General features: G+C 36.6%; 1 protein-coding gene across 1 annotated transcript; it reads right to left on the reverse strand.

The window, feature by feature from the left end:
• Positions 1-16630: 16630 nt before the first annotated feature.
• Positions 16631-22431, reverse strand: LOC146993981 (uncharacterized). The gene has a single exon (XM_085826685.1). The coding sequence runs from the start codon at positions 21173-21175 to the stop codon at positions 19853-19855; it is 1323 nt and encodes a 440-aa protein (XP_085682811.1). The 5' UTR covers positions 21176-22431; the 3' UTR covers positions 16631-19852.
• Positions 22432-22662: the final 231 nt, after the last annotated feature.

The raw sequence follows: 22662 nt of genomic DNA on the forward strand, positions 1-22662 counted from the left end.
AACATGAGAAAGGAAAGTCAATTTTCGGTCGAACGTCACTCCTAAAAATTTTACTTCAGGCGCAACTGGAATAATTGTACCATTCAAGTATAACTCAGGTTCAGGATGGAGACCTCGCTTCCTACAAAAGTGCACGCAGACAGTTTTCTGTTTCGAAAATGTAAATCCCTGTTTGTCTGACCATTCTTGGATCTTAATCAGAGCCATCTGCAGTTGCCTCTCTACATATCTCATGTCTGCTCCTCGACAGCTAATCTGCAGATCATCAACATATAGAGATCCCAAGATGGTGGGAGGAAGTTCTTTTAGTACAGAATTTATTTTTAAACTAAACAGGGTTACACTGAGCACACAGCCTTGAGGCACACCCTCTTCCTGTTCAAAAACATCCGAAAAAACAGAGCCAATTCTTACTTGAAAAGTTCTAGTGTTCAAGAAATTTTGAATGAAAATTGGTAGGTTGCCGCGCAAGCCACTCTCGTGAAGATCCCGGAGTATACCGTATCTCCATGCCTTATCATAAGCTTTTTCAATGTCGAAGAATATCGAGACAAGGTGGCTTCTTCTTAAAAATGCTTTTCGAATAGATGTCTCTAAGAGGAGCATGTTATCTACAGTTGTTCTTCCCTTTCGAAAACCACTCTGATAAGGCGATATAATATCATTCTTTTCCAAGAAGTAGACTAGGCGGCTGTTTACCATCTTTTCAAACAGTTTGCAAACACAGCTGGTAAGGGCAATTGGCCGATAGTTCGAGGGATTCCTCGGGTCTTTCCCTGGCTTCGCAATAGGAATGACAATAGCTCTCCTCCATGCACTGGGAAATGTACGCTCCTTCCACACTCTATTGTAAAGTGTCAAAAGGGCACTCAGTGACTTACAGGACAGATGCTTTAGCATTTCATAATACACGCCATCCAGACCCGGACAAGACCTATGTGTTTGCAACAAAGCTCTCTTTAGTTCAACCATAGAAAAGTCTCTATTGTACGACTCAAAGTTGGAAGAGTTGAAAGCGATGGGATTTTTCTCAGAGCGTTGCTTGATAGAAAGAAATGCAGGTGAGTAATTTCGGCTGGAAGAAGCGGCAGCAAATGTCTCACCAATTGTATTTGCAATTTCTTCTATGGAGCTAATCACTCGGCCATCTTTTTCCAGAAAGGAAAGTGAGTGGTCTTTGTACATTCCGCATGCTTTTCGAACTCTTTCCCAAACCCGCTTACTAGGCGTAGAGGATGTTATTGAGGACACATATGAAATCCAGGAATCCCTCTGGCTCTGCCTTCTTACTTTCCGTGCATTTGCTTTGGCTCTTTTAAAAGCTATGAGGTTTCGCAGAGTAGGATATCTACGAAAAATACCCCATGCTTTTTTCTGTTTTTTCAGTGCTTCATGACAGTCGCGACTCCACCATGGTTTCGAATATTTTAGTGTTTTTCCTGATGTTCTAGGAATCGAAAGCATAGCTGCCTGAATAATAGCATTAGTAACAGCTTCAACAGCGTCATCGATATGCACACCTTCTACCATTTCCTCTGTCAGCTCTGCAACGGAAGAGAAGAGTTCCCAGTCTGCCCTGTCCAGGATAAAACGAGGGACTCTCGACACGGGGTTTGCTCCTCTTCGTGCAAGAGACACAAAAATAGGATAATGATCGCTGTTGTACAGGTCATTTCCGACACTAAAAGTGCAAAATGGCAACAGAGATGGTGAACAGATGGCAAGATCGAGAGCGTGGAATGTCCTTGAAGGCTCATGGAAGTACGTATCTTGCCCATTATTTAGGAGACAAAGGCTATGATCTTCGATCATCTGCTCTATTTGTCTTCCTCGGCAATTTGTATCTTTACTTCCCCAGAGTGGACTATGGCCGTTAAAATCTCCTATTATGATAAAAGGCTCAGGCAGCTGCTCTATTAGATTATTTAAATCTTGCTGATAAATGTGCTCATTTGGAGGCAAATACAAAGAAACAAATGAAACAATAATATCAAAATTTATTTGAGTAACGACAACTTGGAGGGATGTCGTCAAAGGAAGTACATTTGAGGGATAATCCAGTGAGGAGAGGAGACCTACACCTCCACTGGCACGCTCACCTGCAATGTTATCCTTCCTGACGAAAGAAAACCTCCGAAGTTTTGCATGGTGTTCAGGTTTCAAATTTGTTTCCTGTATTGCTAAGCACACAGGATGATACACATTTATTATAGATTTGATGTCAAGGAAATTTCGGTGGAAACCGCGACAGTTCCATGACATGAGGGTGGCCATTATGAATGGTTTTTGTTTTTTCTGTGCTGTTCTTTTGTTTTTCGTGGAAGTAGATGCCTGGGAACTTCTAAACCCTCTTCTACTTCCATAAAGTCTGAATCCGCAGATTCAGAAATCATCTCATCAAAAGAGCTATTGCTGTGACTTCTATTTTTATTGGATATTTTATGTGTAGAAGTTTTGGGCTTACTTTGAATAACTGTTTCTTTCTTTTGTACTATATGGGTTGCATTTTCTTTTTGCTTGTTGGATGTAGACGGATGGGTTTTATTTGCTAGGGTCTGTGTGCCTATTGATGTTTGGGTGGCGACTGTACGAGATGATTTTACAGCACTGGCGTATGATGTATTTGGTCGAAGCTGTGTGCTCTGGACTAATCTTCTGGCTTCGGCATATGAGATGTTCCTCGTAAACTTTGCAGTCTGCACTTCTTTTTCCAATTTCCATTTTGGGCAGAGGCGTGAAAATGCTGGGTGCTCACCCTTGCAATTTATACAAAGAGGCGCAGCCGTACAATTTTCAGAATCGTGGCCAATCTGTGAGCATCGGGCGCATGTAAGGCTGCCACGACAAGACGTCTTAGAATGGCCGAAACGCTGGCATTGGAAACATCGCATAGGGTTTGGAATATAAGGTCTTACAGGAATATTTAGATATCCGGCCTTAATATTCTTAGGCAGATCAGGCGTGTTGAAGGTAAGGATCACGTGTTTCGTGTCTATCAACTTACCTTCTTTACGCATCTTGATCCGCCTTACACCGCAGACATTTTGTTCGGAGAGCTCAGAAGCGATCTCTTCTTCAGAAACATACAGAAGGTCGAATTCTGAGATTACACCCCGACAATAGTTGAGTGACTTATGTGGTGTTACAGTCACATTCGCTTGCCCAAGTTTAGTTATCTGAAGTAAAGAAGCAGACTGGGTGGCTGAGGTTGTATCAATAAGCAGGTCTCCGGAGCGGAGACGCTTTATATTTCTCGGCTCACCAATACAGGACTGGATGTATTTGTTTATTACGAAAGGAGACATCTTATGCATTTCGCCAGAAGGACTAGAGATGACTAGGAAACGGGGAATATTGTTATGATTTTTTTCATTTGTATCTGTACGTAATTTTTTTGCAGTAGACTTTTCAGAAGTAGGTTGAGTGAGTGGTTTAGCAGTAGAGGTTTCAGAAATAGGTTGAATGACTGGTTTAACAGTAGATGTTTCAGAACTAGGTTGAGTGACTGGTTTAGGAGTAGAAGTTTCAGAACTAGGTTGAGTGACAGGAGTGATTTGAGTGACTTGAGTGACAGGATTGACTTGAGTGACTGGAGTTACCTCGAAATCTTTTATTAAGTAAATATGAGAAGCCATAGTGAAAGAATAAAGATTCGGGTCCGACGGCCCCGCCCACCACGGAGCCCAACAAGGGAACACAGATTCCTGTGTTAGGGCTAGCCGGACCTATACGCAAACTGAAGCCCCACAGTCGGCTTTCCCGAAAGCAGGTACTCCCGAGAGCTTGACCCCAAGCCACTGACACAAGTACTAGTGACCAGCCGATTGACACACGTGAGGACGACTAAGGTGCCTCCCGTTTAGCTGAAGCAGAGGCCAAAGCAGTGTGTTGGGGACAGTACCTCGCCCCTCAACTACCAGGACCCTCCTTTCCAGCGACACGGGTCTCCACGCACGGCAAACACGTGGGCAGTTTTCTCCCCACTTGAAAACTAGAAACAAGGTCTGTTCCAGCCTCTCGTGACGAGCCCCAAACTCCGTAGGGAGAAACCACAAGGGAGAAGGGAAGGGAAAAAGATCCAGCCAAGAGGAGAGGAGACGGAAAAGAGGATAGATCACTGGGGCTCCAGGATCGTGACACCCGTCTCACCAAGAAGATGATCCCCTGAAGGGCTAGGGTACCTCGGGATTGCCACACCCGTACTCACAAAAGTGAGCCCCCTGACGGAGGAAGGGATGAGGAGGAGCAAACGTCAACGATCCCACGGTCAAAAAATATTTTGTCGCATAGCCCAATTCTTTTAAAACGTAGGTAAATTCACCCTTCTTGTGGTTGTAGGACTGGAAACCCTCTAGATCGAGCACGATAAAGTTTTCTGAACACGCCATGGCGATGAATACGGTGATGTCTCCCACAAACAGGAGCAAAAAAGAGTCGAAAAGGTATATATGTATAACAGGGAAGATCTAGAAAGGAAAAAAAAACAATAAAACGTTTTAGAGTCGTCGTCTTGAAAGAGACATTTTTCTTTTCAAAGGGTTAAGAAGTTTCAAAGTTTCAAAGGTCTTTTTAAATGAAGTTATGATTATTATGATTATTAAAAAAAACTAAGAATCAAATCGATTTTATAGATAACCATATTCATAGGACCAAAGGGACTTACCAGCTCAGTTCACGTCTTCTTCTGTTCTCTGAACAAATCTCGCGGAGGACACACACACTTTTATACTCCGGCGACATCTGTCGGGATCGCGACCCCATCTAAATGTCAGGGTCATTCCAACCTCTTAAAAGGATCGGGATGAAAGAAACACTTTGATAAAAAATATATTTATGAAAAGATATCTGAGGGTCGTGAGAACATTTTCTCTCCCCACCCTCCCCGCCTATTTCAAAAAAAATAATAAAAAGTCTTTCTTGGATCGCGTCAAGATTACAAAACAACTCACAGGACTTGTTTATCTCGATCTCGTCAGGGTCACCGTTTCACATAAGAAGATGAATGGACCCTGAACTTTAGATATGATAAAAATTAACTCTACCCGCCTTTTGTCTGGTAATAGGGTCTCACCGTTTCTAAAAATAGACCAGATCCCATTCTTGGAATTCTATTCTTTAGGAAAGGAGGAGTGATGGTCTATTTTTAGAAAGTGTGAGACAACATTCCCAGACAAAAGGGGGTAGAGTTAATTTTTATCATGTCTTAGACATGATAAAAATTAAGGCTGAAAAATTTTTCTGAAAGAGATCAGAAAGATTTTTCCTCCCAATCTTTTTCGACGATGAAAAGGGAAAAACTACTGATCCGATCTCCCTACGCTTTAGGGAAAAAAAACAAAAAAAAAATATTTATGAAATATTCATGTGTTGAAATTGGCTATTCAAATAAGTGACATTTTGTTTCTCATTGGAACTGTTCAACGGCGAGTCCACTCGTCTCATTCTTTGGGGTAGGGGATGAAAGTACAGCGGTTTGTTGAAATCGATGATAATTTCCTCTTTAGTCGGCGGAACTGTAAATCTATCCCGTCTTAACTCTTCTAATCTCTTTGAAAGTCTTTCCACTTGCTCTGCTAAGGTTTCCTCGGTAATCATGGTCACTCTTAGTTTAGGGAAGTCTTGACGTATTGGCTAGAGAACAGAGGGTCTTTTTCTCTCTATACATATATCATGTGGGAGAGTGTGATTTATAAATCCTTGTGAAATCTTTCTACGTCTTGTGTAACTTGGAAGATTCGTCTTGCGTAACTTGGAAAATTCGTCTTCTTCTCGTCGATTGGGGTGGAGTTATGGAAAAGAAATGGGATTGGAAAGAAATCAACATATTACAAAAAAAGGAACTTTTTTTTTTAATTTTTTTTCTCTAGGGATTTACATACCATTTCATTCATGAACATTCAAGGGTTCTCTCCAAGACCAAATTTTAGAAGAGGACCACAAAGAGTACACTTGACGATCCTCTTTCAGGTCTAGGTGAGATAAGGGTTGAGACCAATATTCTTGTGTCTCTAAAGCATCCCAACTTAGACATTTATTATTATTAGAAAGTTCATCCTCCTCCTCCTCCTCATCGTCGCACGAGTTCTCCGCCTCCTCTTCGTCTTCGACAGCTTTGCTCTCGGAGGGGTAACAATGTAATTTCCGGAAAACGTAACTACCCTCCATCAAATGGTATCGAAAATTTCTCACCTTGTTCTCGGCACAATGAATCATCTTTTGGAAATATTGGTGTCGCGTGCATTTCGACTTGTTCCGCCACTCTGTTTTCCCTGGGATGTAAAACTCGTAAACGGATCGCTGGCAGAGCTTGCTGAAAAATTCGGCTTTATCGTATCCATTGACGTAGATCACCTCCACATTTTCGGTCAGTATTTTCAGGATTGTAGGAAGATGCTCGTAGGAAAGACGACCCTCGGTCCATTGCAGGCCGTGTCGGTTATTTGTAGTCTGGTTGACCACAGCTTGATTGCGGGACGATAAGTCATCGTAATGGACAGGAGGGAGAAAAATCATGGATCCGCATAAGGTTAAATCGCAAGTGATGTAGCCCAGTTCTTTCAAGATGAAACATATATCTCCCATCTTTGGATCATAACAGTGAAAGTATTCCATGTCCAGAACAATGTAGGAATCTTTGAGAGGTTTGGCACTCAAAATGTCCATCTTCTTCAATTGAGGAAAAAAAGAAAACAAAATTCTCTCTCTCTCTCGCTGTGTGTCCTGAAGGAAAAAATGGTTAGCGTTCTCTCGCCGTCTCCTCTTTTATAGAGAGAGAGAGAGAAGTTTGCACGTGACAGGTCGTATGAATTCTGGGAAAGATCATATTCGTATATATATTTGTTTTTTGAATAATATCGTGCGTATCTCAATACACATCCATCATAATAATAATAAAGGTCACCTTGGAAAGAAAAAGAAATAAAAAACATGGAACTCGTGCTCGACTTTGAAGGTTTCTACGATTCTGAAGGAGCCTTTATTGTGAAAGAATTGGCTTACGTCACATTGGACGGTACTTCTCGAGGGATATTTGTTTTTAAATCCCGTTTCCATGGCAAATGCTCACCGAAAAAGAAAAACGAACCGCTGTGTGGGCGAGTGATTATTATCACGGCTTGTCGTGGTACGAAGGAGAAATTCCGTACAGTTATTTTCCATGTGTGTTAACGATGTTGACGGAACCCTTTTCCATGATTTGGGTGCGAGGAGAAATGAAACGGCGGTTTTTAGAGAAATGGTTGCAAAGATCCATTTATTGCATTTCGGGATCGACGCAAGAGATTCTCAAATACAATGGGATCGAACACATGAATTTTCCTAACCATACAAAAGGTTTTTTCCATTGCGCTCTACAAAATGCGGTTCGGTATCATTATTATTTAAAGACACAGAGAAGAAATTCGCAAGGTCGATCCTGCACAATTCAATCTTGACAGAACTTATTAAAAAAAAATACATATATCACGTTACTTCTTCAACAGCACAGATGGTTCTGAAGCGAAACTTGGAATTTTGAAATAATAGATCAGAGAGAAATCATTCTTAAAAACAAATGGTAAAGTCTCGAATCGCCTGGGAGAAAAAAAAATTCTCAGAGGTGAGATAAAAATTCTCTAATGAAAAAAAAAAAAAAAAAAAAAACTTCTGGTTAATTTTTATCATGTCTTAGACATGAAAAAAATTAATGACCCTCCCTTTTTGTCTGGGAAGGATGTCTCACCCTTTCTAAAAATAGACCATGACTCATCCTTTCTCTAATGGCAATCATTCCATGAATGAATCACGATTTGTTTTTCAAAAGAGTGAGACAACATTCCCAGACGAAAAGGGAAGGGGGTCGTTAATTTTTATCATGTCTAAGACATGATAAAAATTAACAAAAAGTTTTTTTTGAGTTGTAGAATTTTTCTCAGCTCTGAAAATTTTTTTCCAGCCGACTCGAGACTTTACCATTTATATTTACGAATAGTCTTTGGATTATTTATTTATTTTCTTTTAAAAAGAAAAATTCTGAGCTAGACCTATCTATTGGCTTAACATTCTGGTCATAGAAACAGTCTACAATCTCATTTTTTTTTCGAGGATAATGCACGGGTTCTCCAATCAAAAGGGTTACTATAAAGGGATTGGTTTGAATGCATTTATCTGCAAATGTTGTAGGATTCTTTTGTTGAGAAGGGGTTATATTATTATTATTATTATTATTATTATTATTATTATGATTGTGGCAGATTCGTTTTCTACATGGAAGTCTAATCTCCTACGAAGACCTTTTCTGGGGATCGTCGATAGATGGTTTTTCAATAGGAATCGTTTCCCTCGGATCCTCAAGAGATAGAGGGGGGTCCTGTCTTGAGACATGAACCGATCTCTCCTCCTCCTCCTCCTCGAGAAGTCTTAAGAAAGGGAGAGGATTTTCGGTTCCCTTATTCTCGAGGGGTCTTGACAAATTGAGAGGTCCCTCCTCTTCGAAAGAGAGAGAAGTTTTGGTTCCCTTATCCTCGAGGGGTTTTAACAAATCGAGAGGTCCCTCATTTTCGAGGGGTCTTGATAAATGGAGAGGTTTTTCATCTTCGAGGGTGTTTGATAAAGGAAGAGGTCCCTCCTTCTCGAGCGGTCTTGAGAAAGGGAGAGGTTTTTCATCTTCGGGGAGGTTTGACAATGGGAGAGATCTCTCCTTCTCGAGGGGTCTCTCTTCCTCAAGGGGTTTTGAGGAAGCGAGAGGTTTTTCATCCTCGACGGGTTTTGACAAACGGAGAGGAATCTGAACAGGCTTCTCCTCATCCCCATCATTATCGAGGAGGATGAGGATAGGCTTTTGGAAAGGTTTTTTCTTTTTCTTCTGAACAGGCTCCTCTTGATGCTCGGGGAGAGGGATGGGGTAGTTGTTCCACCATTCTATTTTTTCTTGCTCGAGGATTTTTTCAAAAGTCGTGGCCTCCTTAAGATGAAACGAAGGAGGAGAGTCCTCGAGAAGAATATAATAGGTATTCTTCCCAGTCTTCTCGATCGAGAGAGGTTCGTGCAAACATTTGTGCAACCATTCACTAAAATGAACGAGAATCCCTTTTGTCTTCTCAAGACGATCCATAATCCTATTCATTTGCGAGACGGTTAGAAAGTGGGACGTGTAAAAATATTTGGCTCGTTTCATTAACAAAATTTGTGCATCCAAAGGTGGAATGTCACGAGCCATCTACACGTTTTCGTCGGATAAAAATTCGTCCCGCATCTTTTGATAACTCCCCACGGTATGATAACCCGCACATTTTGAAAATCGGAGGCTTTCAGGTAAACGACTCCTTGGATGATATAAAAGGAAAGATCAACATATTTATATTTGAAAGGAATACACGTAGTGAGCTGGGGATGCCTCCTCATGATCCACTCTGACAAAAATACGACTTTGGGGCTCTCCCCTTTTATTTATAGAGAGAAAGAGAGTGTGACCTTCCCTTCCCTCCTCCTCTCCCCCTGCTTCCTCTATCTCTGGACGTCCTTGGATTGGAAAGGATGACTTTGAAAAAAAAGAAGGTCATGGTTGGATAATTTTTTGTTTATTAAATTATTACTTTCACTTCCTCATTCCCACACACATCTTTTCAAGAAAAGAAAAAGAGGTCATGGAGATAAGATTTCTTCGAAAGAAGAGAGAGAGAGAAACAAAAAAAAAAACAAATAAAACGGACGTCATAGAGCCTCTATGTGTGTCTGTGTGTGTCTATATAGATATATAAAAAGACGAGAGTACTGGGCGAGATCATTTCTTTTCCATTGGGAGCCATGTCGCTATTAGACGTTTTTCCAACTCAACGGATTTCGAACGGGGAGGATTTGAAGACGCTAAAGCAAATCTCCAACTTGAAAATTCTTTTGGCGTGTCATTGTGCGACATTTATTCCGCATTTACCACCTTATCAAGCGATCGTTTCTTTCAACCAAGATGTCGAATCCTCCAACCTGCTCGTTCAGAATATATACAGAAATTTATTTGAATCGCAACAAACGAAAGAGGAATCTCCCTTCTCTTGGAATCAGATGGATCGAGCTTTGAGACGGCCCATTCAAACAGACCGGCGATATACGGATCCGCGCACGAGTTTTCGGTGGAAGAATATTTTTCTCACGAAACGATATTTTGCGTTTGGAGTGAGAACGACGGCTGAGGACGAAGTTCATATTGTTCAAACCACAGCCGCTCCTCTCGCCTATTACGAATCATCGTCCCCCAATCTGAAGGAAAGAAGTTTTAAAGTCAGCGACAGGATGAAATATAAGAAATATATTCTAAGACCTTTTCAAAACTATGTCGTTCCCCCGAAAACGCAATATCTCATCGCCACAACCCAGAAGAGTCTCTTTCTCGTCGATCGGTGCTCGTACTCGCTTTGGAAACAATTAAAAAAGGTGATTTCTTTCCAATCGCCGATGATGTTTCAAGAAAAAGAAGAAGAAAACCCTCCGCCACCTTTACCCATCCCTTCCTTAGATGATAAGAGGAGCTGGACCAAACCGTCATGGCCCGAAACAAAATCGACCCGGCAACGGAATGAAATTGAAGTCATCACAATTGAAGATGAGGAGGAAGAAAAAAAATTACCTCTTAAAAAACGGTCGACTTACCGGAACCTACCTGGCGTGCAAGATCCGCTTCAGAATCCAGAAGCTTCTTCTTCTTCTTCTTCCCCGACTTGTTCAAACAGGCAACCTCTTTTGGACTCCTCACAGACAGAACCTCTTCCAGTATCCTCTTCTTCTTCTTCTTCTTGTCCTCCAACCTGTCCCGACATCGTAGAGGTAGAATGTCAGACGGGTCCACAAGCTTCAAAAAGTCCCGACATCGTAGAGGTAGAATGTCAGCCGGGTCCACAAGTTCCAACGGGTCCAGAAATCATGGAGGCAGAATCACAGCCGGGTTCACAAGTTCCAACGGGTCCAGAAATCGTAGAGGTAGAATTTCAGCCGGGTAAACAAGTTCCAACGGGTCCAGAAATCATGGAGGTAGAATCGCAGCCGGGTCCAGACATCCTAGATCCCTCCACTCATCCCAAAGAGACTCCAAGTGTTTCAAGACAGCCTTGTGAGGATCCAGCCCTTCCCGTATGGAATGATTATATGGACTTACAAAATTTGGTGCAACAGGAAGGAGAAGAAAATAATCATACGGATGGGTGGGTCAAAGACTGTTTAGATCATTTAACTTCGAATGAAATTGAACTGTTATGGAATTGCATTTCTGAAATCACATCGGAAATGGGATAAAAACCAAAACAAAAAAAAAACAATTTTTTTTAATAACAAATTGGAGGAGGGTCATGATGTCAATTAAAAAAAAATATTATATAGAGTCCAATCTTGGTGGTTCACTTCAGTTTTCCAGCATGAGGTGATCCACGTTTCCCGAAATATGGATCCCATTCCAAGAGAGATTGTGTAGAGCCTTCACTTCAGTTCTTTTTTTATATACCAAGAGGAGAGGGTCCCCAAAGGGCTACCCATGTCCAAAGAGAGAAAGTGTAGAGCGTTCATTTCAGTTTTTTTTTCCAAGTTTAGGGGAGGGAGGTCTCAAAATGACACCCCCCCATTTTCAAAGAGAGATGGTGTAGAGCGTTCATTTCTGTTTTTTCCAAAGTTAGGGAGTTTTCAAATGGCTACCCATTTCAGAGAAAGAGAGAGAGTGAAAGAGAGATGGTGTAGAGCGTTCATTTCACTTTTCCAACATTAGAAGGTGCCAAAATACCTTCTGAATTCAAAGAGAGATCGTGTAGAGCGTTCATTTCCAGTTCTCCAAGATCAGAAGAAGAGGGTCCGCTTTTCCCAAAAGGGCTTTCCGCATTCAGAGACAGCGAAGTGCAGACTTCAGTTCTTCTCCCTCCCCAAGAATAGAGGGTCCCAAAATGGCTTCCCATTTCAAAGAGAGAGGGAGAGGCGTTCATTTCCATTCTCCAAGATAGGGTCGTCTGCTTTTTCCCAAAATGGCTTCCCAATTCAAAGAGAGAGAGAGAGAGAGAGTGAAAGGGTGTGTAGAGCGGTCATGTTCATTCTCCAAGATAGGGTCGTCAGCTTTTTCTCAAAATGGCATCTCCCCATTCAAAAAGAGATCGTAACCAATTTTTTTCCAGTTTTTTCCAAGATGGGGGGGGGAGAAGAAAACCTAGGATGGAATAACACGACACACAGAGAGAAAGAGAAAAAAAAACGCCATCTTGTCATTTTCTGATAGGGTACCGGTGTTCGAATACTTTTGTGACCGACTGTACAGCACTAATTAGCACTGCAATTATTGAAGAAAGTATCCTAGCTTTTAAAAAGCTTCTTTGCCTGTAATGCGAACTTAATTACTTTATCATTAATAACAGCAGCTCATTTATCAGGATTTGAGCTGAGATTGAACTACCAGTATTCCGCCGTCTTAACCACTCGTAGGACAAATCTAAAGAAAATTCCTGTAATATCATGTAATCAAACGTTAACTATCTGTTGTACGGCAGGATTGCTTTTTCAAATACTAAGGTAGGAATACTTAAGCTATTCTATTTTTTAAATGTTTGGTCATGGTGTTTATCATTACATGTACTTTCTGTAATTCATATGGAATACTAATATTTCTATTACGAGTTTCTTTTTTTTTTTTTTTTTTCTTTTTTTCATTTTTAAGCATTTTGCTTGTTGATATTCTCAAAACTGTATCTGATAATTAATATAATAGGTATAAATACAATAGACGCATATAATAGACCAGGGTTGGCCAAACTTTATGTCAGTGAGAGCCACAACAGCATATTTATATCATTCTAAAATAGGTGAAATAGGTTTCAGACAGCAAGAAAGGTCCGATTCCAAACAATAGTTCAGTGATAGTCTTAGTTCAATAAGACTCATGCCCCTGTAATAAAGTAATGAATGCATAACTTTTAATACATCCATTTTACATACACAGTTTTTCAGTGTTCTTTTTTTCAATTTACTTGCAAACAGCTTAAAGCATTTTATGTTGAAACAACAGCCTTTTTCATAATATATTTCACAATACCAATAATCTTCAAGAGTACTGAAATTCTCTTCAGTAGGATTGTTAATAAAACTAGAAAATTGTACATTTTATTACTTTTGAAGAGTCATTTGCACTTGGATTCATTACACAAGTAGGGGTTTGCTAATTTTGATGACTTTGGGGATCCATAAAACTATTGCCATTTTAGAGAATCAATAATATTTTTTATTTCAATTTAATCATCTAATTGTGTGTCCCACCTGAAATCTTCTCAAAGGTTATTGTTGGAAAAGGATTAACAATATACTATCTGGTTAAAGTTTTGAGCCCTAAATATTGTTTTTCTCATAATTTTAGATGACAATAACTAATAATAAAAACTAAAACGTTACTAAATTAATTATTTAAAATGCATATTTTGGTGGCCCATGAAGTCAAAATATTTTAGGGCTTGGAACATCATAGTCCTGTGCCATCGAAAACTTTCTTTATTATATGAAAATAGTTCTATCTATTTATCGTTAAAAGGTCCATAAAAAATAACATGTATAAATTAAGGACCTATGAGCAAATGGCAACTCAATAAATTCAATGAAAACATTATCTATGCCTGAATTTCACTTTTGTAATACCATCCTAAAAGTAAAATAGATACCTAAGTAGTATGCATTACAGTCAAATACCGAAAATCCGCTGACCTGAAAACTGCCAACTCCTGAAATCCACATTGCTTCTCAGAATATAAACATTCAGTTTATAGGTTCCGGAAACCGCAACATTGAGTACGAAATATTGAAGAAAAATATACTTACCGAATAAATGACATCATAATTACAGAATAATAATGAATCAAAACGGAAATACCAAATTATTGATATAAAAAGTTAAAAAAAATAAGATAAAATAAATAAGTTTTTTCCCTCTAACCTGCATCGAGGTAAAAAAGCAGACGATTCACTCAACTCTTTGTTCAAGTTTACAATTCACGCTGTTGTATTTTCTAAGCTTTGTTATTTCATTTCATGAGATTGTTTAGTGCTGCCTTTTTTTTATCCGGACATTTTGTGGATAAATTAGGAATATTTTTAATTTCAGTCCTTTTTAATACAATGACAGATAAGAAACACACTCCTGATTTTACTGCTTGCAACATTGAAAAATGTAAACACATTGCATTGACGGTAACGCAAAAAGTGCAAGTTCTGCAAAAGATGGAAGCAGGTGCTACTCTTCGATTTATAGCAGAATGTTATGGAATTGCGACATGATTGTGTATGATATATACCCAAGCTTTGCGGATTTTTGGAATTCCACTGCATTACTAAACATGAATTAATTAGCATAATCATTAATAAGTTTGAGAATAAAATAAACTTTATGCAATTTATCAAGTAACATTAATTATTTTACACTTACGATAGTTGGACTTATTTGAAAGAAGATAAGTGACATTTATGTTTTACTAACAGTTAGCTTTACGTTATTTTTTTTAACGTCTCATTTTGTTACATATTTGGTCAGTCTAGAGGTTTAGTAAATAGCAGGTAGATATTATGTCAAATGGCATAGGTTAAAATGAGAAGTAAGATTATAATCATCATGATTCATAACGAAAGACTGAATGTTGCCACTGCTGCTGCTTGTCTAGAGAGAGACCTGCTGATTAGAACAAACCTGAAAGGCCTGATTGGCCTGACGGTTGCCAAGTGTTGAAAGTTAGTCGGGCTCTGTTTGATGCAGTTAATGTTGTAGCTTCGTGTAGAGTTCCAGGGGTTGTAACCCAGTTAATACGCTTTCAGGTTGCAATAAGCCATTAAAGCACCAGAGGTGATACGTTGTTTTGTATTATTTGAAGTCTCGTTAGATGCAAAGAATAAGTTTTACTTGAATTTTACATTTTTGTGTTTTATCTTGTGACCATAGTGTGTATTAATGAAAGGGAATGTAGAGATAATTTTTAAGGGTAAGCAGTTAGTTATAAATAATTAAATTAAGTAGTTAGATAACCTTAATCATTAAGGATTTACATGGCCATTATTAAATTGTATTTTTTAACAATATTTGTTAAAAAAAATTCTATTAAAACCAAAATCTAATAAAATTTCACAGTTTAAAATTCAAGTAATTTATGGCATTGATTCTTAAACGATATTAGGATAATTACACATTAAAAGCTACAATACATTTATGTTTTGTAGCAAACATAAATGTTTGTAGCAACAAAACATTTATGTTTTGTAACAACACTCAACAAAATATTTATCCTTCATTTTAATTTGAAGCCTTCCCAGACATTTTGCCTAAATTATATAAATTTCCTTCTGTTTCAGCATCTAATAATTAGACATTTATCTCAATATGCAAACCAGTGTTCTCACTAGCTTCTGCGAGCTTTATCTCCTAACTTGTCAACTTTTCCACAATGTACCTATGAGGGTTTACTTGATCTGCTAACAGTTAAATAGTCCTAAAGCCCCAGCCAGACGTGAAGCAAATTATCACTATGTCTAAAAGTAACTACAATATCAGACAAAGGCTTAAATAAGCCTGTTATTTGAAAAGAACTTAGAACATAAAGGCATGTTCAGATGCTAACAAAATCAATTACGATGACATAATTAAACAAGAACAGTCAAATTAAAATTAAAAATGTGGACTATTGGTCAAAGATTGTACAATTTTATTTTAATTTAATCTGGCTCAGAAACTCTATCATATGAAGAAATAGAAATGGGAAATTATAGTAAAGGCTGTAATCATAAACAATTGGGTAATTTACATAATAATAACTGCATATATCTTTGAAGAATTATTTTCTTTATGTATTCCGTTTCTTTCTCCAACACGTTTCCTTTTTATTTTAGAATTTTTAGATTTAATTAAGGATTTCTTTTATTCTAAAAAACACTAATTTTATTTCTTTAATAATATGAACATTCAGAAGAAATATGAAATAAATATGGTAAAGGCCAGTTACAGAGCTGGAGTGTCAGAATTTTTAGAATTTAGTAACACACTGAACAACAAAATCTAGAAATGGCAAAACTTTGAAAAGGCACTAGGCAGCAGAATTTAGGATCCACAGAGATTGCATCATCTGGGGAAATGCCTAGTGGCAGCTCTGTTTATGATGCATTAAGACATATTAGATGAATCATTTAAACTGTAAGTTTTCAATTTCTTTAATAATAAAAAAAATCCCTTTCTATAATGCCTGCCCATTGTGATAAGATTTGATATTTTCCATGCTTGTGTCTAGTGAAAAGTAGAGAAAATAAAGGGGAGATAAATATGTTAAGAAAAATATTTAGTATCAGAAATAAAACATTCAAATATTATGTTTCCATTGTTCTTCCAGACATTCTCCAAAACGTAAGAAATTCATTGCAGACTTTCTGTAAAATGCATCCATTATGTGTTGATGCCATGAAAACATTTTTCATTTTGTCACATAGTCACATATAATTTCAATGTATTGAAATTATTTTAATGAAATTTATCAATGTTATGATCTTTTAAATAAAATCGTTGGAAAATTCTCACATCTCGGAATTAAAAATTTTCTATAGAAACTGACCTTAAAATTGCCAAATTTAGAACCGTTTAATAAAACAATTCACAGACCCAAAGCGAAAAGTTGTTTAAGAGCTCTTTATTAGAAAAATTTAATTTTGAAATACTTATGTTTCACTCTTGCTTAGAAACTCGAGTATGCCATCATTTATATTATAAATAGAAACAAAATATAACCCATTCAAAAGATAACCATATATGTCAGTGAATCGCCAAAAATATTCCTCCAGAATGCTAATTCACACTCAAAATGGCAGTCGTAAAGACAGACAGAAAAGTCAGATGATTAAAATTAAGGACCTTCTGTTGGTTTTGGACAAAAGTGAGGACTTTTAACGACCAAAAATTGGTTCCAAAAAATCTAAGGTTTTATTTAAGAACCGTATGAACCCTGATATGGTGACAAATAATTAAACATTTTTCAGAACAAGAAGAATTTGAAATTAGTAACATGAAAGTCAGCATATTCCACAAAAACCAGATGTCAAAGCTGAATACTTAATAATAGACAATATACAAAGGCATATAAGTACAAATGTATCGGAAACATTTGCATAAAACCATGAGCAAGAAAAAAGCTAGTTATATATTAACGCAATGAGCTCAGAACAATTTTTGAATTTTTTACTGACGAAAAGCTAAATTTAGGTATCGGCTGCAAAATGGTGAATATCACGGTTTTACTTTAAAACGATTCCCAAACTAGCAGTATTTATTGCAAGTTAGTAAACATTACCAAGATATGAAAAAAAAACATACTCGAAAATACAAATATGAATTATTAAATAAGGATTAAGCGATGCATTAAAAAAATAAAATACATTCTTCTTCAAAACTTTATTATTATGTTGCACATTTCTCCTCCTCAAGTACTCAGCTATCAGTTTTTGCCTTAAAAAAATAGAATTGTTCAGAATTGGATAGAGCTCTCAGTTATCGAGAAAATGAACTTTACTCGTTTTTTTTTTTTTTTTTTTTAGAACATTTTCAGCAAAGTCCTATGTTCTTGCAGAAATTTGCAGTATTGCTCACAAATTCTGCAAGGCCATATCTTAAAACTAGGTTTAAAGCAAAAAATATCAACATTTGTTTATAAAAGCTATTGGACATTAGAATACATCAAAAAATAAAAAATTTAAAAAAAAAAAAAATAAATAAAAAAAAAAAAAAATTCCACACAAAATGGCAGAAGTGCTTATTGAATGATTATTATAAGCATGTTTCCTGGAAGAACGGTTATGCACATCGTTGCCAGTTTTTCATATACTGAAAATATGGCAACTTGTATTAGGTGATTGCATTAACATGCAAGTACCACAAAAAAATTCATTTCCTCAGGAAATTTCAATTTCGTTAAAAGACACTACAAGTTGCATAGTGGCATCAAGAACATAGTCTCCATTAATGTTTTAAACATACGATTCTGAACACATAAGCTTTGAAAAATCTAAATTCTAAGCATTCTTAACATTAAAAAGGGAGTTCCCAAAGCTAATGAAGAGAGAAATACATAAATCATACAGTACTAAAGCTACCACAAAAAAATATATTTCACATTTTGTACTTTTTACAAAAATGTAATGCAAAATGGATCATAGTGCAAAATGTGACTGAAATTTCCATTCAAATGAAAATATTCAACGTTTCAAGCTTTCAAACAATTCACGAGGCATTACATGCATGAGATGAATGTAATATCCATAAAATTTCATGATTCAGAACAGTATAATTAGTCTCTAACTTTTTGCTGTTTGAATATACTGTTTAAAACCTTTTATTACTAATTAAATACTAAGGACCAGAAAATGTTGCTTTAAATCAGCAATACTTTAAAATTACTTGTTACTTATCTCACAAAAATGAGGTTTTTCTCACGTGGAAACAAATAAATGATTAAGAACTGAAATGAAATGATAAGGTAAACACACCTCATACAAAGACATTCCTTTAAAGCATGGACAAGTGATTACTGCACAGGTAAGTAAAGGTTCTTAATAATAAAACTTTTCCACAAAACACACTAACCTTCTTTAACCTGTAGACATGCGTCTTTCAAATTTCGTGTCATTGAAGTGATTTGTTACGTATGTAACTACTGGACTTTCTCTCTGGTGTCACTAAGTATATGCTTTTCTAATTTAGATTTTTGAGTAAACGACTTATTACGTACTTCACAAAGATGAAATTTCTGTTGAGAGTGAAAAAGTATATGTTTGTCGAACTGAGCTTTTCCAGCAAATGACTTCTTACGCACTTTATACACATGAGGTTTCTTTCCACCGTGTATAGGCACATGGCCTGGTTAAAATTCCATAATCAGGGTGAGCGCCAAGCTTGGCGAGAGATTTTAATTTGGTTGTGGTTTCTGGCTGTATGTTTCCTTATGGCAAACCTAGAACTTTATTTCGGTAACTGTAAGAGTGCAAATTTAGTGTAGCCAGATTTTTTTAAAATTTAATTTTGAAATACTGTGTGTTTAAAAGTTTCACTGTTTAATATTATTGTTATATATATGTTTAATATTATATTTATAAAAATATTTGCAGAAGTTTAAGCTGTAGTTGGTGGGATAATGTTGGATTTCATATGACATGAAGTTTATAATTTATGAATATTTTCATTTAATTTTATTTAGTTAATTTTTTGAAACAGCTTGAGTATAGGACCTCATTGGCGATTTTTTGGCTTGGTGACCAGAAATGTCGCCAAACCATGGAAAAGCCGTTAAAAAATTGAAAGCACGTTTTAACCAGAAAAAAATTTTAGAATATATGTTTAAACAGCAAATTAGAAAGTACATAAATAAGGGCATATTTTAAGTAGTAATATTGAAAATACAAGCCTTGTAAAAGCAGTTAAAATTGAAAATAGATGTTAGAATGCGCATTTTAACAAGAAAAATTTTAAATACAAATTTAGAATGTATATTTAAACAGTGAAACTGAAAATAAATAAATAATTGGAGGCATATTTTTAGCAGTCATAATGACTTTTTTAAGTAAATGACTTATTACATATCTCACACACACGAGGTTTCTCTCCTGTGTGAATATGGATGTTTAAACAACTCTTTGGAAAAAATGATTTGTTACATATACATCACACACAAGAGGGAGGTTCCTCTCCTGTGTGAATAAGTACATAGGCTTTTAACTGAGTTTTTTGAGAAAATGACTTATTACATACATCACACACGAGTAAATTCCATTTTTAACAAAGGATTTGTTACATACATCACAAACATAAGGTTTCACTCCTGTGTGAATATGCATATGGGTTTTTAAATCACAGTTTTGTGCAAATAACTTGTATCTCACAAACATGAGATTTTTCTCCTGTGTGAAAACGCATATGTCGATTGAAATAACTTTTTACAGTAAATGACTTATTACACAACTCACAAGTATAAGGTTTCTCTCCTGTGTGAATACGCATATGGTCTTTCAAATTATTTATTTGAGTAAATGACTTATTGCATAGCTCACATATATAAGGTTTCTCTCCTGTGTGAATAAGTAGATGTCTGTTTAAATGAGCTTTCCGAGTAAATGACTTGTTACATATGTCACACACATGATTTCTCTCTCCTGTGTGAATAAGCAGATGGCATTTTAAATTAGTTTTTTCAGTAAATGACTTGTTACATACCTCACACAAAGGAGGTTTCTCCTCTGTGTTAATACGTATACGTCTGTTTAACTGTTGTTTCAGAGTAAATGACGCATTACATATGTCACAAGCATGAGGTTTCTCTCCTCTGTGAATAAGTATATGGGCTTTTAACTGAAAGTTTTGAGAAAATGACTTATTACATACATCACACACATGAGGTTTTCTCGTGTGTGAATAAGCAATATGGTTCTTTAAATTCCATTTTGTAACAAAAAAACAGTTACATACATCACAAACATAGGGTTTCACTCCTGTGTAAATATGCATATAGGTTTTTAAATCACATTTTTGTGCAAATAACTTATGACATATCTCACAGACATGAGATTTTTCTCCTGTGTGAAAACGCATATGTAGATTGAAATAACTTTTTACATTAAATGACTTGTTACACAACTCACAAGTATAAGGTTTCTCTCCTGTGTGAATACGCATATGGTCTTTCAAATTATTTGTTTGAGTAAATGACTTATTGCATAGCTCACATATATAAGGTTTCTCTCCTGAGTGAATAAGTACATGTCTGTTCAAATGATCTTTCCGAGTTAATGACTTGTTACATATGTCACACACATGATTTCTCTCTCCTGTGTGAATAAGCAGATGGCATTTTAAATTAGTTTTTTCAGTAAATGACTTGTTACATACCTCACACACAGGAGGTTTCTCCTCTGTGTGAATACGTATATGTCTGTTTAACTGTTGTTTCAGAGTAAATGATGCATTACATATGTCACAAACATGAGGTTTCTCTCCTGTGTGAATAAGCAGATGCCCATTTAAATGACCCTTTAGCCTGAATGACTTCTTACATACTTCACACACATGAGGTTTCTCTCCTGTGTGAATAAGCATATGACGGTTAAAATATTTCTGACTGAATGACTTGTTACATACTTCACATATGTAAAGTTCCTTTTTTGCTGGAGTAAACATAAAACATATTCATCCTTAAAGTGTTCTTTCATTCATATCAAGTCTACATACCTTAAACTTGAGCTTTTTCTCCTGTATGTATACGCAGATGTTTGTCTAAAGAATCATACTTCTTAAATGACTTGCTACATACATCACACACCAGGTTTTTTTTCTGTGTAAATAAGTATACGGTTGTTTAAGGAACTCTTTAGTGTAAATGACTTGTTACGCACAACGTACACAAGGATTCTCTTGTGTAAATAAAAACATGGATATTGAAACTACAGCTATCAGCAACTGATTCATTATATACCTCATATTACGATTACATCACATTTTGCTTTAAAAAGCAAATGCTGCTTTTATTCAGGATGTGTCTAAACGACGTTTAGCTGAAGTTTTTCTGTTGTGTAATTTGTGCACTTTTAAGAAGTTTCTTTCTCAACATGACATTTTCCAAGATACGTTGAACTATTAATATATTGGAAAAAACTGAGAAGGTCCGAGTGGAATTATAATCAAGAATTTATCACTTACTGATGGCTTTCTGGGAGATGTTGCAATTTCAGGATCAAAACTGGAATGCTCGAATTTAAGCGAAATAGCTGGTGCATACAGTCTGATATAATACACTAATACATGTTGCACAGAAGACACATCTAGTGCGATATACATTTGGCAAGATTTTTAGGAAGACATTTCATGAAAACTATGTTTGTTATAATTTCATGAAAAATATGTTTATTATATTTCGCATTAACATTACTTCTCATCCTAGAATTCATGAAGCTTAGTTTGTTCATCGATTGCTTCAAAATACACATAAAAGAGATAAAACAACTTTAAAACTAGCAGGAACAATATTACCAGGAAATATTCACGGAGTACAATATAGAAGTAATAGGAGCCGTTATGATATTTTCCGCGCCGTAGAATGATCTACCACTAATTTCTTTGCTAAGTTATTTGCTATCAGCTTTGGGTCTCACCACCATTTCAAGCGGCGTGTCGTTCACGAATTTATCCAAAAGACTTTTTATAAACCTCAGCTACAAAATACAGCATTATCTTCTTCTTGTAGTAAGAACTGAATGTAACAGGGTAAAAATTGCTTTATGTTCTCACAAATGAAACTGCAACTTGATTAAAAAAGCGTCAGTGATAAATCGTATTCTTCGTTTAGACAGACAAAGTAGACAGATGTCTTGTTTTGCATCCGCTAAGTCTTTCTGCACCGATGGGCGAAAAATCAAGCATAGGTGCCAAAAGGAAAGGTATATAGAAAGGGAGGGGATAAGGTTCGGAGAACAGCCTTGGTTGCGCCATATTGGCTCCGAGGTTTGCAGATATATGCGACGACAAACGCTGAGAGTTTACGGAAGTTAGCGGGTCTCACGTGACCGATGGCAACACTAAGAGGTTACCGTAATTTGCGCCAAAATTGAAAAATGAAGCCAAATGTAATTTTTCGAAGTAAGCAATACACTTTTTCGCCATTTTGCTTG

The sequence above is a fragment of the Stegodyphus dumicola genome, chromosome 11 (assembly GCF_044657685.1).
Source record: "Stegodyphus dumicola isolate Sdum_Otavi_A_Nest chromosome 11, ASM4465768v1".
Taxonomy (NCBI): domain Eukaryota; kingdom Metazoa; phylum Arthropoda; class Arachnida; order Araneae; family Eresidae; genus Stegodyphus; species Stegodyphus dumicola.